The following is an 18,605-nucleotide window of genomic DNA, read 5'->3' on the forward strand; positions in this document are numbered from 1 at the left end:
CGGCCTCGGTGGCGTAGTGGTTAAGCCATCGGACTACAGGCTGGTAGGTACAGGTTCGCAGCCCGGTACCGGCTCCAACCCAGAGCGAGTTCTTAAGGGCTCAATGGGTAGGTGTAAGGCCACTACACCCTTTTCTCTCTCACTAACTACTAACCAACTAACAATTAACCTACTGTCCTGGACAGACAGCCCAGATAGCTGAGGTGTGTGCCCAGGACAGCGTGCTTGAACCTTAATTGGATATAAGCACGAAAATAAGTTGAAATGAAATGAAATGTGACAATCGTACCACTGTACGTTGTCTTCCCGACACGTGTCTTGATTTTCTTGCTTTTTGACCAAGTGTGATGACGTCTGCCACAAATTTCCTTTCATATTAAAGGGACATTCCTGAGTTTGCTGCATTGTAAGATGATTCCGACTAATAAAATATTTTTACGATTAAACTTACATATTAAATATATTTTCTGGTTTAGAATATCAGTGTCTGTATATTAAATGCGTTTCTGGTCGTTTTAATATTTGTAAGAAGCCCAAACTGGACTTTGTCTTCAAATAATTTGGTACGTACGAAAAAATTATATTTTTGGAAATAAAATGAAATTTGACCTAGTACAAATAGTAGAACGATCAAAAACACGTTTAATATACAACCACTAATATTTTAGGCAGAAACATGTATTTGATATGTAATTACAATCGTCAAAAAGTCTCTGTTTGTCGATAACATCTTGAAAAGTGCAGCAAACTTTAAAAATCTTACCAGCGAGAAACCATCACGGGAAATTAACTGCACCCCTTTGAGAATGTTTTGGGTTTTATGCAGAATTGCTTGGGATTAGAGCATTCTCCTCTACCCCCAGGATCGATCCCCGTCGGTGGACCCATTGGGCTATCATCTTCGCTGACTTGGAAGTTGTTCTGGGGCTGTCATTATTGGAGAAATCAGCCTTTTTGTTCTATAATTTTAATCATTACAATGATCTTTTATTGTATAACAAAAGGTTTTCATCATTTACTGATGGTTTCATAAAAGAGTCAAAATTAATAGAATTATCGTTTATTTTTTTACATCGTTTGTTCTAACTTCCATTCATGTGACATCAATTAAACACCCCCCCCCCCCCCACATTTATGCAAAACAGTCCTAACATCTAGCTACAATGAGAGGACCTAATGACAAATCTGGACAAGACAAATACATCTTGTTTAGCATGTCACGTGCGTTACCCATTAAGTCACGTGTGTCACCTTGGGTGTCACGTGTGTTACCATGGTTTGTGGGAAGAGGGTAAATAATTGTTAATTCATCTCTTGTGCATGAAGCCTTCACCAGACGCCAACAGAGAATCTATCTTGACACCCAATTTTCTCTCAGCTTTGTACATGAAAAAAAACCCCCTCTTTTGTACCGTAAAAGTAACACACGTGACATTTGTACCACTAACCCTGAAAAAGGCACGGTATGCATGAAGTATGAAAATATAATGAATAGCTGCTTATTTTGTTGAACATCACTAATAATTTGGTTTAATTGCTAATAGTTTTATTTATGTATGTTGATAGAGCTATAGTTTTTGCCATGTAGCATTTTCCCCGTCCTCTCAAGATAATGTTAAGTAGCTGAAATAGTGAGTAACAGGATACATATGTGAATTATGCTATACGGTGTAGTTATCTGGGGCCTTTGGCCTTGCAAAATAACAATAAACCAGAATCATAAAGTATGTTTTTGATGTTCACGCTGAGGTTGATGTTTTCGTGCAATTGCCTAGATGCCCTTTTAAGATGTTGCACCCATTACCTAGAAATACCTTGCATCCACCTGCATGAAACTGTGCAGAGATGCCACACATACGCGATATTAACGTTTGCCAAGAGCCACGTTCCTGATACGATTTAATGCCATCGCAAGGTCTAATTACACTTGTTATTATTATTATTATTACACACAGACCGCGTGGCCGTGAACTCCGGCAGAAAGAAGATCTCGTGGTGTACGGTGCATCATTTAAGTAATTGTGAGATACGAAACCACGGCGCAGCAATTACCCGGTGTTTTGTCAACACGGTGTCGGTTTGCTGGCGTCTTATTAAAACACCTGCCGTAATCCCCAGCAGTGTCAAATTAAAACACACGTACCTGTGATGATTCATCACACAACATATTCACATGTCACTAATGAACTGCGCAAATGAAACTAGAATAGAGAAGACAGGGTGGGGAGGAAAATGAGATGAAGAGTTAGAGAGAGAGAGAGAGAGAGAGAGAGAGAGAGAGAGAGAGAGAGAGAGAGAGAGAGAGAGAGAGAGAGAGAGAGAGAGAGAGAGAGAGAGAGAGAGAGAGAGAAATAGAGAGACGAAGAAGAGAGCGACGGAGAACAGAGATGGGTGGAGAGAAAGAGGAACAGGGAGGCGATAGAAAGCGAGAGAAAAAAGAAACAGAATGACAACGTGTCTTATATTATGACACGATTGTAAGCTGTGTTTGTATGTGTGTCAATGTGTGCGTTTGCGAGAGAGAGAGAGAGAGAGAGAGAGAGAGAGAGAGAGAGAGAGAGAGAGAGAGAGAGAGAGAGAGAGAGAGAGAGAGAGAGAGACAGACAGACAGACAGACAGACAGACGAAGAAGAGAGTGACGAAGAAGAGAGCGACTGGGAACAGAGACGGGTGGAGAGAAAGAGGAACGGGGAGGGAGATAGAAAGCGAGAGAGAAAGAAGAGATAGAACGACAATGTGTCTTATATTATGACACGATTGTAAGTTGTGTGTGAATGTGTGTGCGAGAGAGAGAGAGAGAGAGAGAGAGAGAGAGAGAGAGAGAGAGAGAGAGAGAGAGAGAGAGAGAGAGAGAGAGAGAGAGAAGGGGGGAGGGACAGAGAGTGTGTTTATAATATTATAACAGGATTTATAAGTCGTAAGTAAATGAGTTCAGGTGATTGTAAGTTGTATTTATGTGTGTGTGTGAGAGAGAGAGAGAGAGAGAGAGAGAGAGAGAGAGAGAGAGAGAGAGAGAGAGAGAGAGAGAGAGAGAGAGAGAGACGGACAGAGACAGAGACAGGTAATTTACAATATTATAACAGGATTTACAAGTCGTAAGTAAATGGGTCCAGGTGCTTCAGCTGCGTTCAATTACAAATCAATCTGTGTGGAGTATCCAGTGTTAACAGTCAACCACGACAAGTCAGCTCGACGCTTGTAAATATGACCCAATCAATAACATCTAATATTTACACTATCACTATTTACTTTAGTCTTCAGGTTAACGTTTGCCAACAGGCGATCATGACACAGATTCAAAACCATATATCACTTCCAGTATTATAAGAAATAGTGCGACACAATAGTGTATACTGATGGAAAGAAATAAGGGATCACACCAACACTAAGAGGAAAGAGAAACAGCAACCACAACCCACGTCAGGATGTTAAAGAGACTGTCCTCTGTTTGCAGCCATGTTTCTTAGACTACTAAAATTACACATTAACTACATCTCTTGTTTAGAATACCGCATAAGCGTACGAGACGGGGGGGGGGGGGGGGGGGGGGGGCTGCCCCCTAGTGCTGGAGCAAAATCTCAAATTCAGGCAAAATTAATACAAAAATTCGGACAAAATGGGCTAACCTGAGACCTTTTTACCATGCATTTCCATCATTCTACCCTGGAATTAATTAGTGTAATCCATGTAAAAATGCGTAGTGATTCATTTGCAACTCTATAATATAACTGTTTGGTAGTAATGCTGATATGAATAAATGTTGTTGTCCAGATTTGGGCATTTTCGTTTAATTCGGGCATATTTATACGTACGAAATTATTGGAATGCGAAATCAGGTTTGGGCTACTATGAGCGTATGAACATTAGGACGACAACAAACACCTTGATTATACAGACACTGATATTCTAAACTAGAACATGTAGTTAATGTGTAATTTTAGTCTCCACAAAGGCTCTGTTAGTGGGAAGGAAAAAGAAGAAAGGAAAAATGTTTTATTTAACGACACACTCAACACATTTTATTTACGGTTATATGGCGTCAGACATATGGTTACGGACCACACAGATACATATAGAGAGGAAACCCGCTGTCGCCACTTCATGGCCTACTCTTTTCGATTAGCAGCAGGGGATCTTTTATATGCACCATCCCACAGACATGATAGTACATACCACGGCCTTTATTACACCAGTTGTGGATCACTGGCTTGAACGAGAAATAGCCCAATGGGGCCACCGACGGAGATCGATCCTAAACCGAGAGAGGGCTTTACCACTGGGCTACGTCCCGCTCCCTCTGTTAGTGGGATTCATCCCAATATTAGAACGATCAGAAACACGTTTAATATACAGCCACTAATATTTTATGCAAAAAAATATATTTGATATGTAATTACATTCGTCAAAACGTCTCTGTTAGTTGCAGCAAACTCAAGAATGTCCCTTTAACGTGTAAGCAATAATAATATACAGCTTGTAATTGGCATTTTATAGGTTTGTAATATTTTTCAACTTGTAAGTTGTATATGGCGCGCAGAAAGTTATGACGTAAAACACATTTCCGGTTTCTATATATAAGCGCTGAGATTTTTGTTTTGTTTTCAAAGGACCGGCCTCGGTGGTGTCGTGGTTAAGCCATTGGATATAAGGCTGGTAGGTACAGGGTTCGCAGCCCAGTACCGGCTTCGACCCAGAGCGAGTTTTAACGACTCATTGGGTAGGTGTAACGCCACTACACCCTCTTCTCTCTCACTAACCATTAACAATTAACAACTAACCCACTGTCCTGGATAGACAGCCCAGATAGCTAAGGTGTGTGCCCAGGATAGTGTGCTTGAACCTTAATTGGATATAAGCACGTAAATAAGTTGAAATGAATGAAATGTTTTCACAGGTAACGACATTTGAACAAAATAATTTGTACATTTTTACGTTTTTATTAGGATGTAAAATTAAATTTGAGCTATTATTAACTTTAGGACAACCAGAAACGCATTGGATATTCCGACACTGATATTCTAAATACGAAACTACTTTATAATTTGTTATTTTAGACGTTAACTAGAATGACAAAGCCATGATGGCTCACATGTCATATGCTGAATGGTAAAGACATAGAACGATTAGCCCAGCACCAGAATCCTTTAACATTTTTGTAATACATTCCATAATTCCATTTTATTTAGAGCATAGTGCACTATTACAATAATTTCTTTAGTAGCTTTAAACTGTTTCAAACAATTTAGATTTTTTTTAATATACATGTATTTGTTAACGCATTTCTGCCTTGCTCTCGTGTTACATTAATGATCACAGTTAAAAAGATATTACATGGTATAAATGTATACTATATATATATTAAAGCAATCCATAATGTCCTAATCAAGTTCAAAATGACCTCGACCTTTCATTGAGGTCAGATACATGGGCCCGAGAGGTGTGATTTTGAAAGACTATCTTACTGAGCCTCATACCAAATATGAACGTCAACTTTGAAAATAATTTCAAATTAAAAAGCAATTGGAGAAACCTTTAACAAAGTTCTACGTGACCGTAACCTTGTACTGACATCATAGTTATGGTACTGAAGGTGTGCTATTGAGAGTCTCAAGGGAATTCGATAATTCAACCCAAGCAGACCAGGCAAACGCTCTACTCACTGAGCTACATACCGCCCCGTAGTATTTTGTTTTCACAGTTGTAATGTAGTGTAGTGTAGTGTAGTGTAGTGTAGTGTAGTGTAATGTAGTGCAGTGCAGTGCAGTGCAGTGCAGTGCAGTGTAGTGTAGTGGATTACATTGCATTGTATTGCATTGTATTCTATTGCTTTGCATTGCATTGTATGTTTTAACTATACTGTACAGTACTGAGCTGTACTGTACTATATTATATAGTACTCGATTGCGTTGCATTATACTAAACTGCATTGATTGCAGTGAACTTTGCTGAATTAATTCTATCATAATCAGTGTACTGTAATGTACGTTTTACCATGCATTGTATTAAGTACTTAATGGCTCTGATTTAGCTGTATAGTATTGACTCCACTGTCCTTCGATTGTGTCGTGCCGTATCGTATCGTATTGAGATGTACTCTATTTTGTTAATCAACAAGCCATATTGCGTTGCAAATGGCGCGCATCATAGACTAATAGCGGGGTAATTACGACAAAATCCCGTATTAGCCGATGGGCTCTTGTTAGAATTTCACTTCCGGTATATTTTTCTATTGGGTCACCATGGAAAAACTGCATCGCTTTGTTGTGAGTGTTTCCTCGAAAAACAAAATTAGGTTGCTTCGGTTAACTCTTTTCATGAAAATGTTTTTTTAATTGTTGTTTTTTTCAGTTTATTTCCAACGCTGATGCATTATAAATTTGCAATTTTTTATACAGTAAATTTTACGTTATGGAGAGAGCAGCTGTGAGCTAGACGGACATTTTGACAGTTTTATAATCACTATCAGAGAGCGACTATAGTCGTCGAAATGTCCGCCAACGTAGCCCAGGGATAAAGCGCACGCCTGATGCACGGGGATCGATCCCCGTCGGTGGGCCAATTGGGCTATTTCTCGTTCCAGACAGTGCACCACTACTGGTATATCAAAGGCCGTGGTATGTGCTATCCTGTTTGTGGGATGATGCATATAAAAGATTCCTTGCTACTAATGTAAAAATGTAGCGGGTTTCCTCTCTATGACTGTGTCAACATGACCATATGTTTGACATCCAATAGCTGATGATTAAAAAATCAACGTGCTCTAGTGGTGTCGTTAAACAAAACAAAATTTTAACATCGTAGAAACTTACAATGTACTTTACTGGTAACACAAAATTCGAATCGTCAAAAATATGCAAAATATTTGACTCGAAAAGTAATTAAATATAGTACATTCAGGTGAACCAAAGGAAATTGATTTTGTTTTCAGTCACTTGTTGCTTATCTATTACTATACTGCATGACATGACAAGCTGCACGTACGTTATAGCATCCATTCCAGATACACCGGCCTCGGTGGCGTCGTGGTTAGGCCATCGGTCTACAGGCTGGTAGGTACTGGGTTCGGATCCCAGTCGAGGCATGGAATTTTTAATCCAGATACCGACTCCAAACCCTGAGTGAGTGCTCTGCAAGGCTCAATGGGTAGGTGTAAACCACTTGCACCGACCAGTGATCCATAACTGGTTCAACAAAGGCCATGGTTTGTGCTATCCTGCCTATGGGAAGCGCAAATAAAAGATCCCTTGCTGCTAATCGGAAGAGTAGCCCATGCAGTGGCGACAGCGGGTTTCCTCTCAAAATCTGTGTGGTCCTTAACCATATGTCTGACGCCATATAACCGTAAATAAAATGTGCTGAGTGCGTCGTTAAATAAAACATTTCTTTCTTTCTTTCCATTCCAGATACAGGACAAAACGTAAAATATTGCTTTTAAAAACATTTAGTCATAAAACAAATCTTGTGCCTAGCATTATTTAAAATATTATTCAAATGCCCTAAACCTAATTCATAATTGCCAGTGAAAGCTGATTAATAAAACAGTTGTCATTAAATGGGTGTTTGTACACTGACCTGGTTATCGGACAAGGCCCAATTTCACGAAACATCGTAAGCCCTGTTTTGCACGTAAATGTAAATCTACGACTAAACCACAATTCTTATTACTGTTACATGGAACCATATTTTTTTTCTGAATTTGTATACAATAGAGATTATAAATATAATTGGTCCCAAAACTTGAAATTCCCACTGGACCTATTTTAGCGACATATGCCCCTACACTAACAGTACAACATATATAGAAAGAAGTACACATATTTCATTTCATTTGGTCCTTAAAATGCTCCATCTTTCTTAAAGGGGCATTCCTGAGTTTGCTGCATTGTAAGATGTTTCCGACTAATAAAATATTTCTACGATTAAACTTACATATTAAATATATTTTCTTGTTTAGAATATCAGTATCTGTATATTCAACGTGTTTTTGGTCGTCTTGATATTTGTAAGAAGCCCAAACTGAATTTTGTCTTCAGATAAGTTCGTACAGTAAATTTATATTTTAGAAAATAAAATGAAATTTAACCTAGTACAAATATTAGAACGACCAGAAACACGTTTAATATACGGTCACTAATATTTTATACAAAAAAATATATTTGATATGTAATTACAATCGTTAAAAAGTCTCTGTTAGTCTATAACATCTTAATTGCAGCAAACTCAGTAATGTCCCTTTAATGATGTAATTTTCTTCGTGAAATAGATGCCGAACACTTGTAAATGTATGCTCGGTATAACTGCAAGCCGCAGGCGTAAACTTACCATGTTTTGTGAAATTGGCCCCAGATGTATTGGCCCATGGCCGGATGTATTGGCATGTGACGTTGCCTCGGAACTGAAACAGCAGTACCCGTCCTATAACTAGGTCAGTACGAAAGCAGCCATTTTATAACATAACAATATTGACTGTATTGTATTGAAATCTATTGTATTAGTTGTATTTTTTCACTTACGGTATTACTGTAAAACAATTCATGATATTGTATTATGATATATTGTATTAGTTGTATTTGTTCACTTATCGTATCAAATTCATTATATTGTATTATTATCTATTGTATTAGTTGTATCTGTTCACTTATCGTATCAAATTCATTATATTGTATTATTATATATTGTAGTAGTTGTATTTTGTTTTCACTTATTGTATTAAATTCATTATAATAACTGTACTGCTATGCACTGTTCTTTACTAAACTAAATTATATTACCTTTTACGTCGTGCCTTGTCGATACACATTAACTAATATGAGAATTATTTACACTCTCTGGCTCCTAATGACGTCAAATACAATTTTGTCCTGTCTATTTTTTTTTCCCCGTGATGTCTAAACCACATGAACTGTCAATCGAATTATACGGAAATTAAATGCTAGTCTTTAATGTTCACCGTTCGATGTGGCTGAAATATTAACCAGCAAATTTGTAAATGGTTCATGACACACGTTAAAAGCAGCTATCGTCAAAGGAGAGAAAATTAACATTAACGCAACTGCGCGCACGCTATGGTGGATAAATGTGTTAGGCTATAGTTAATAATAATACAAAAATTGTTCAGGTTTTTTGTACAAAAGAAAAAAAAAAGAGATAATTATAACAGAACAGAATAGTCGGCCTCTTGAGAACTTAATAATTAAGCTATCGGCCTTAAGGCTTACAGGTACTGCGTTCACATCCCAGCTTGAGTTTGTCTTTAAAGCTGATAGGTACTGGGTTCGCGTCCCAGCGTGAGTTTCAGGGCTCATTCACACTGGATACTTTTCGAATGAGAGCATTTAAAAGCCGGACCGCAGGCATATACATTGTGAATACATATTGTAATTGGAAATACATGTAGCGTATTTTAAGTTTTGTAGTGTTCTGTCTAAAGGAAATGCGAAATCCTGGCTGCTTTTTGGAAGGCGTAACCTATGTGGAGGATGGAGAGAGCGGGTTCCCTCTTCCCTCTTAAACTCAGTCTCTCTCTCTCTCTCTCTCTCTCTCTCTCTCTCTCTCTCTCTCTCTCTCTCTCTCTCTCTCTCTCTCTCTCTCTCTCTCTCTTTCTCTCTCCAAAATGATGAAATAACCATACGTTAGACACCAAATAGCCGTAACTAAAAATTGTGTTCAGGTGTTGTTAACCAAATATTCCGTTCCTGCTAAAAGACTCAAGCAATATTGAAGTCTTCTTTCATTAGACAGAAAAATATCTGCTCGATTAAAATACAACTGTCAAACTTACACGTATCTCCGTCTGTCTCAGCCAAACATACCAAACAGTAGTAGTTTAGAATGTGTTGAAAAAGTTAAAGTTTGTTTTGTTTAACCACACTGCTAGAGCACATTAATGTATTAATCATCGGCTATTGGATGTCAAACGTTTGGTAATTTGGACATATAATCTTAGAGAGAAATCTCTCCACATTTGTTCCATTATTAGCAAGGACTATTTTATATGCACCATTCCACAAACATGATAGCACATACCACGGCCTTTAATATATACCAGTCGTGATGCACTAGCTGGAGCGAGACATAGCCCAATGGGCCCACCAACGAGAATCGACCCCAGACGGACCGCGCATCAGGCGTGCGCATTACCACTGAGATAATAGGCCCACCAACGGGGATCGACCCCAGACCGACCGCGCATCAGGCATTGGCTTTATCACTGAGCTACGTCCTTCTCCCTAAACTGTGTTCAAATGTGGTTGAACAAGTCTTACTTTATTTTCCCGTTACGTTTCGACACTGGAAATGTGCTGGAAATGTGCGCTATATAATGCCAAAGATGTGTTCGACAGAACTTTTCCTGTCATGGACGGAGGAGTCGGCCAAGGCCGGCTCTTGTGCCCACGACATGCGTGCGCTACAACAGCTTGTTCTGACTATGCACGTAAAACCCCATGACCTGACCTGACCTCGACAGAACCCGAAGAATGGATTTTAATCCGTCTGGGGCGGGACGTAGCCCAGTGGTACAGCGCTCGCTCGATGCGCGGTCGGTGTGGGATCGATCCCCGTCGGTGGTACCATTGGGCTATTTCTCGTTCCAGCCAGTGCACCACGAATGGTATTATATCAAAGGCCGTGGTATGTACTACCCTGTCTGTGCGATGGTGCATATAAAAGATCCCTTGCTGCTAATCGAAAAGAGTAGCCCATGAAGTGGCGACAGCGAGTTTCCTCCCTCAATATCTGTGTGGTTCTTAACCATATGTCTGACGCCATATAACCGTAAATAAAATGTGCTGAGTGCCTTCATTAAATAAAACATTTCCTTCCTTCCTTCCAAAGATGTGTTGGACAGAACCCGAAGAATGGATTCTAATCCGTCTCTTGATGTCTAGGTTTTCATGACAGACATTAAGATTTCGTCGCTGTGAGGCCTGTCTGTAAGGCTCTCCGCCAATCTTAAGGAGCTGAAGGAGTTTTTCGTGAAAGGCTTGTAGAGGACTGTGGATTGGTTCTTTGACTTTCACGTGATTAATTCCACCAACATTCTATGGGCCACTTCTGACTGCCATTTTCATTACCTCTCTCAATATGTCCGCCAAGACGCCCAAAGTGTTTCGAAATAAGTGAAAATCAGTTAATTAATGTCGTGTAAGTGTGTGAGAAAATGTCAATCATATATTGATTACGAATGATTGCAGCTCGTTTCATTTACTTGAAGTGTTCTCATATATGTTATGTCAAGCTGTAGGCCTAAGTTAGTAACTAGCCTCAAGTGGGTGGAGGTGGTTGGGGTGTGTGTAAAAATTAATCAGGGTATGTTAATACAACGTCCTCATAAATGACACTTTAAAACACACACACACACACACGCACACACCCCACACACACACACGTATTCGTAATTTTCGCGACACAATACCCCTTACTTTTTTCCTCCACTAGGTACGACTCCTTGCTGTGTGTGTGTGTGTGTGTGTGTGTGTGTGTGTGTGTGTGTGTGTGTGTGTGTGTGTGTGTGTGTGATGTATATGTCTGTGTGTGTTAGTGCATGTTGTGCTTTTTTCAAACCACAACCTGATGAATATCAATAACATTATTTTCCGAGAGAGAGAGAGAGAGAGAGAGAGAGAGAGAGAGAGAGAGAGAGAGAGAGAGAGAGAGAGAGAGAGAAATGGGTGGGGCGGGGGGGGGGGGGGTCAGGCGAAAGGGTAGCTGGGTGGTGGTGTCACTGTCTCCATATAAGCTACTTCTATCAGAATTGCAGTAAAAGATATTTTATATAAACTTCTCCATAGACAAGATAGTTGTACCACGGCCTTTGATGTCTATCAATTGGCCGTGTCTATCAATTGCGATCGAGCGAGTAGTCTACCCCCGCCCCTTGTACCTGAACTCAGCCCTAAAACATTTATTTAAAATGACAAAACCTGATATAAACATGCAGTTGATACCTTCATATCTCACAAGTTTGTTCAACGTTTCAGATCTCGAAATGAAAAAAACAAAAAACACACACATTTTTTAAATTTAAATGAGGGGAGTAATTAATTGATTCCCTGACTTAGATTATGGGGAGCCATTTAAAATATTACCACACTGAGCATTGTTATTTAATCGTTTTGTAGTCCTATTTTATTTTAAATCCCATTTTCATGACAGCTAAAAATGAGTCTTCTTAAACTAGTCTCAAGGGAGTGATTGGATGCCAGATAGTGATTGATAACTCCCTTGTACGGCGAGGTCTGGTGTTTTTATTGATTGTCACTCGTGATCGGTTTGAAAATAAACCCGGCTTCTCAACCGGAGAATACAGACTGTTAAAAAAACCCACAATAACAATTCATGTGATTTATGAGATATTAAAAACACCATTTTCAAATGTCACAACAGACAGAATGATAAGAAACATGTGGGTTCTGTAGAAATCAACATTACATGCCAAAAGCTGTCAGAAACCAATTGTAAGTTTTATGAGAAGATCAATAGAAAAAAATATTTAGGCTTAAAAATATAAAACTAAAATCTGCGTTATTAAAGGTGCATCGTCGTACATGCAAGTACCACTTTTTGACTATGTTAACATTTATTGGTGATAATTATAAATTGATATATGTCTCACATACGATTTGCATAATTAACTTAAAAAATATCGAAACAGCAATATGCTGGCACTCAGCGTAAACAATGGTATCTGCAAGAATCCTGGATTAAAATAGAAAGTGAAAAGAAAATCTATTTCGCATGTCAATTAAACATCATGTTTGCATTAATCGTGAAGTCATGACACTTAACCTGCTGGTTACCCGCAGAAGGTGGGTTTTTTTAAAATTATATTATAAAGGCATAATATTTTTTATTTAGAAACCGGCCTCGGTGGTGTCGTGGTTAAGCCATCGAGCATAGGACTGGTAGGTACTAGGTTCGCAGCCTGGTACCGACTCCCACTCAGAACGAGTTTTAACGACTCAGTGGGAAGGTGTAAGACCACTACACCGACTTCTTTAACACTAACAACTACCCCACTATCCTGGATAGACAGCCCAGATAGCTGAGGTGTGTGTCCAGGACAGCGTGCTGGAACCGTAATTGGATATAAGCACGAAAATAAGCTGAAATGAATGAAAATTTCGAAACAAAAATAAATAAAAACTAGAGATCTATGAAACTTTAAGACAGCCCCTTTAAGTATACAGTAGGAGTCTCGCTGGGCACTGAAGAATTATATAATTACTTAATCTTACCTTCGTGAAATCGCCAAACATGAAGCCCTGCTCCAGTCCCACAAACAACACCAGAGGTATGAGCAGGAGACACTTGGAATCCTTGAACATCTTCAGCGTGGACAGGGCCAGCTCACACGACGTCAAGTTAGACGCCGGGTCGACGTCCTTGTCCCCGACGTTGCCGCGGTCGAGGAGGGCCACAAGGATGACGATGCCCATGATGCCGCAGCCGAGGTAGATACTCAGCAGCAGGTATCTCGTGGAGTCTGGGATTATGACGTCATAAGAGACGTAGCCGTTGTTGAAGGCACCGTCCCTAGGTTCGTCGGTGTCTGCGGGCCATTCAGACGACCACGAGGACGGGCAGTCGCGCGCGCCACAGTGACTAAAGTTTTGGTTGTCGTCTGCGAGCAAGGTCACGGCGGCAGCGTGGCTGCTGTTGTGAGAGAGCACCAGTGTGGAGATGAGGTTGCCCCAGATCTGACTGCTCCTGTAGAATCCGCAAAAGATGCCCATGTACTTGTTGATGATGCCGTCGGGCTCCTGTATGTTCATGTGCTGGGAGTACGTCAGCGCCAGCGTTGTCAGGTACGTGGCCTGCGCGCTCCACAGCGGTCCGGCCAGCAGACCCAGACTGACGGCGCAGGGCAGCAGGATCCAGTGAGTCGGGTAGAAGTTGGCGGTGAAGTAGCCGCTGAAGAGGACGAAGCTGATCACCATCGTCCACTTCGTCGACAGCTTGTTGATGAGCCACGGCGCCAGCAGGCAAGACAGCACCGTCGTGCCGTAGATGCAGCTGAGCGACGCCACGCCGACGCCGCCAGGGTGTAAGGTGCTCTGAAGACTCTGCAGCGACACGAAGGCCGTGAAGATGAACATGAAGGCCACGCTGAGGACGATGACGTTCTTCATCGCCTTCGGTGACGTCATTTCCTGCACGGTCCTCAGCGTCTTGGTGTCCTGCGGGAGGCTGTGGTAGTTCTGCAGGGTGTACGAGTGGATCGTGCTCTGTCGGCGGTTCTTGCTCGCCTCGCCCCATCCAGACATGGCGAGGGCAGTCACGGGCTCGGGGTAGTGAGTCAGTAACTGCTTCTCACGTCTTGACACTGCTACATTCGACATGGCCGACACAGATTTGTTAAAAATCTTAAAGCACGGTTCCTTTAAGAAAGAGAAGTTTTTTTCCTTCTTCTTCAGATTTATTCCTTTTAGAAAAGAAATCTTAAAACAAGACTCACATTTTTAGAATAGGGTTTAATTTTCACATTTCCTCCTTTTTAAAATATAATGTTAGAACAAGTATTCCATAATTTTCAAAACTCGTTTTTCCACACTCTTGTTTTATGAAAACAGATTTGCTGTTTTAAAAAGAAACCTCTTAAAACAAGACTCTCGTGTTTTCCTCTTCTTTGAATAAAATCTTCTCCTTTTAAACACAAACTCTTACAATAACACATATAGGTCTTCTGAAATGCCTTCTCCTTGAGATCACAATAACTGCGAAAAAAAAACCACCTAACAAAAAGAAGCGTGATTATAAGGAATTCAGTGACTTTCTTTTTATAAGATCTTCTCCTTTTAAAAACAAACTCTTACAACAATACACCTAGAACTTCTAAAACTCAAATCCTCATCGTGAAAATAATAACTGCATCCAAAAAAAAAAAAAAGCTCCTTGATTATCTGGAATTCAGCGACTCTCGCAATATCTATTTACACATGCTTTACTTCTTCTAATAACAGGAATCTCAGTAACACCAGCTTGGCGTGGCAGGAGTACGAGAAATGAGTCTCCCATAGACTGTATTACCTGTTAATTAGCATACTCTAACATCAACAAGACCGAGCTCTGTGATGGTAATACACGCGTGCAGTAAGTGGCGCTATCATCCACGGTTAGGGATGAGTTACGGTTACTCCAAAACCTCTCAGAGCTTATCTTCCTTTCCCTGGGATTATCAGCTCTAATCATCATAGCACTCGTCTTCGACTTTGCTGATTCCAAAGTAAAATCCTGGTAGTTTTAACAGGCTTTAGGAAAGAGAAAATAACTTGTTTCTTCGTCATGTACACGCGCGATGGTTTAGTTTCGCGCATTCTTCGAATAATTACGAATGACGGTTGCTGGATCAGTCTAAAGGTTCTAGGAATGTTCAGGATTTCTTCTGCTTTTTTTTTTTTTTTTGTCAGTTCATTGTTTGGTATACACAAAACATTCCACTGATTTTTTTTTAACCAAAGATGAATTCTTATTTCGGGTTATCAAGTTAATCACTTAATCTTCTTCTTGATATATGATCCGATTTGACGATTCGACAACAAGAAACTCACTAATCCTGCTTAGAAGTTAGAATCACATTCATGTTTGTACATATCTAATAAGTAAGGTCGGTTTTGTATACGGGACATTTTACACCGAAGAAAACAAGAAAACACGCTTTTGCCATAACTCGTAATCAAACAGACTCGAAATTCCACTGATAAGACTTTTTCCGCATCTATTTCTGGAAGAACTTGTTTTGGTCTGTTGGTGTTTATAGCTAGGTCTGTTATGTTGCACGTAATCTTTCTTCATCTCCAAACCGGACAATGCGTGATTGTGTGTGTTTATGTATGAGTGAGTGTGTGTTTTCCTCGTCCCTCATTCAAACAGCTCTGTCAGCGGTCTGGGTCTTGCTAGAACATTGGTTCCCGTCCAGAAAACTTATTAAATAGATGGGTCTGGTTCCAATCGATACTGGCAGCGCTGTTCCTTCACAACAGGACTGGCCAATTTCCAATGAATGGATTGACAAAACAGCTCTATGTATTAAACTACAAATATGTTAGTGGAGCGTATCATTGCATTACGCATGCGTGTTTCGTGCATTCAAGAGATGATGCCTGTCCTGAACGAAGCTTTCTAGCTGAGCCCAGGATAGACGTGCTCGAACTTATTTTCAATATGAACAGTTCTGTGTTAATAGAAAAAATAAGCATGGCAGTGGCGGTGAAATAAAAAAAAGTGAATCAATGAATGCGTTTCATAATCTGTTTATAAAATGTCGTTGTTCGACAAGAAAACATAAAAAAGATTTCCCTATTACTCTGTTGGCTTTCTTGTTATTCTATTATTCCAAGTTAATATAAAAAACGAAAACGAAAACAATATTGCTAAAGGTATGGACATACGATGCGAGTTATAACAACGATATGCCATATGTAATCAAACTGTTTAAAAGGAAAGATAGAACGCGTTTGTAGTTGGGTGGGTTTCGGGTGAGGTGTCGAAACACTCAGGCTTTTAGAAAATTTTCTGGTTTTTTTTAAATAGTATTTTTTTGGGATTAGCATGACCCGACCCCTGTAACAACTTCAACTCGCCAACTCGCCACAGTATTTTTTTGGGATTAGCATGACCCGACCCCTGTAACAACTTCAACTCGCCAACTCGCCACAGTATTTTTTTGGGATTAGCATGACCCGACCCCTGTAACAACTTCAACTCGCCAACTCGCCACAGTATATTTTTGGGATTAGCATGACCCGACCCCTGTAACAACTTCAACTCGCCAACTCGCCACAGTATTTTTTTGGGATTAGCATGACCCGACCCCTGTAACAACTTCAACTCGCCAACTCGCCACAGTATTTTTTTGGGATTAGCATGACCCGACCCCTGTAACAACTTCAACTCGCCAACTCGCCACAGTATTTTTTTTCATTTTAACTTATTTTTGTGCTTATATCCAATTAAGGTTCAAGCACGCTGTTCTGGGCACTCACCTCATTTATCTGGGCTGTCTGTCCAGGACAGTGGGTTAGTTGTTAATGGTTAGTGAGAGAGAAGTCGGTGTAGTTGTCTTACACCTACCCATTGAGTCGTTAAAGCTCGCTCTGCATGGGAGCCGCTATCGGGCTGCGAACCCAGTACCTACCAGCCAATGGCTTAACCACGACACCACCGAGGCCGGTCTAGAATTCGAAGATAAGCAAGGTGAAACATCTCACCAATAATTATTTCTTCTTTTACTTAATAGTAAAGTTAAACTACTTATCTTTCTAAAAGTGGGGAAGTAAATTATTGCCAATACTCTTTATTTCATCTTTGGGATAATTTGAAAAAAAGATTTCCCTATTACTCTGTTGGCTTTCTTGTTATTCTATTATTCCAAGTTAATATAAAAAACGAAAACGAAAACAATATTGCTAAAGGTATGGACATACGATGCGAGTTATAACAACGATATGCCATATGTAATCAAACTGTTTAAAAGGAAAGATAGAACGCGTTTGTAGTTGGGTGGGTTTCGGGTGAGGTGTTGAAACACTCAGGCTTTTAGAAAATTTTCTGGGTTTTTTTAAATAGTATTTTTGGGGGATTAGCATGACCCGACCCCTGTAACAACTTCAACTCGCCAACTCGCCACAGTATTTTTTTGGGATTAGCATGACCCGACCCCTGTAACAACTTCAACTCGCCAACTCGCCACAGTATTTTTTTTCATTTTAACTTATTTTTGTGCTTATATCCAATTAAGGTTCAAGCACGCTGTCCTGGGCACTCACCTCATTTATCTGGGCTGTCTGTCCAGGACAGTGGATTAGTTGTTAATGGTTAGTGAGAGAGAAGTCGGTGTAGTTGTCTTACACCTACCCATTGAGTCGTTAAAGCTCGCTCTGCATGGGAGCCGCTATCGGGCTGCGAACCCAGTACCTACCAGCCAATGGCTTAACCACGACACCACCGAGGCCGGTCTAGAATTCGAAGATAAGCAAGGTGAAACATCTCACCAATAATTATTTCTTCTTTTACTTAATAGTAAAGTTAAACTACTTATCTTTCTAAAAGTGGGGAAGTAAATTATTGCCAATACTCTTTATTTCATCTTTGGGATAATTTTAACTTTGATTACTTTTCTTTGGAACTGGTTGGTAGTTTGTTTTTGTTTGTTTATTTTTTTTCTTTTTCTGTTTATTCTTTTTCTGTTCATTCATCCTCCCAATCTATCATTCCGAAATATATTTCCCCCATGTTTTGTCTGACACTTTGAAGACTTCCCCGTCGGTGGCCCATTGGGTTATTTCTCTTTCCAGACAGCGCACCACGACTGGTATATCAAAGGCCGTGGTATGTGTTATCCTGTCTGTGGGATTGTGCATATAAAAGATCCCTTGCTGCATTAGGAAAAAAATGTAACGGGTTTCCTCTGATGACTACGTATCATAATTACCAAATGTTCGACATCCAATAACCGACGATTAATGAATGAATGTGCTCTAGTGGTGTCGTTAAACAAAACAAACTTTAAAAAGAACTTTAACTTTAACGTTTTCCTTACTTTTATCTTATTTGGCTATAGAAAGATAAAAATAGCTACTATTTGGGACCAACAGGAAAACATT

The 18,605-nt window shown here is 39.9% G+C and overlaps 1 protein-coding gene across 1 annotated transcript in view; it reads right to left on the bottom strand.

Moving 5' to 3' along the window:
* Positions 1–14,342, bottom strand: part of LOC121368636 (protein unc-93 homolog A-like) — a 49,235-nt gene extending 34,893 nt beyond the window's left edge. The window contains exon 1 of the mRNA XM_041493375.1: positions 13,239–14,342. Within this exon, the coding sequence (XP_041349309.1) occupies positions 13,239–14,342 (1,104 nt within the window). The remainder of the gene's footprint in view (positions 1–13,238) is intronic.
* Between the last annotated feature and the right edge of the window lie 4,263 nt (positions 14,343–18,605).

Source organism: Gigantopelta aegis, chromosome 3 (genome assembly GCF_016097555.1).
Source record: "Gigantopelta aegis isolate Gae_Host chromosome 3, Gae_host_genome, whole genome shotgun sequence".
Classification (NCBI taxonomy): Eukaryota; Metazoa; Mollusca; class Gastropoda; order Neomphalida; family Peltospiridae; genus Gigantopelta; species Gigantopelta aegis.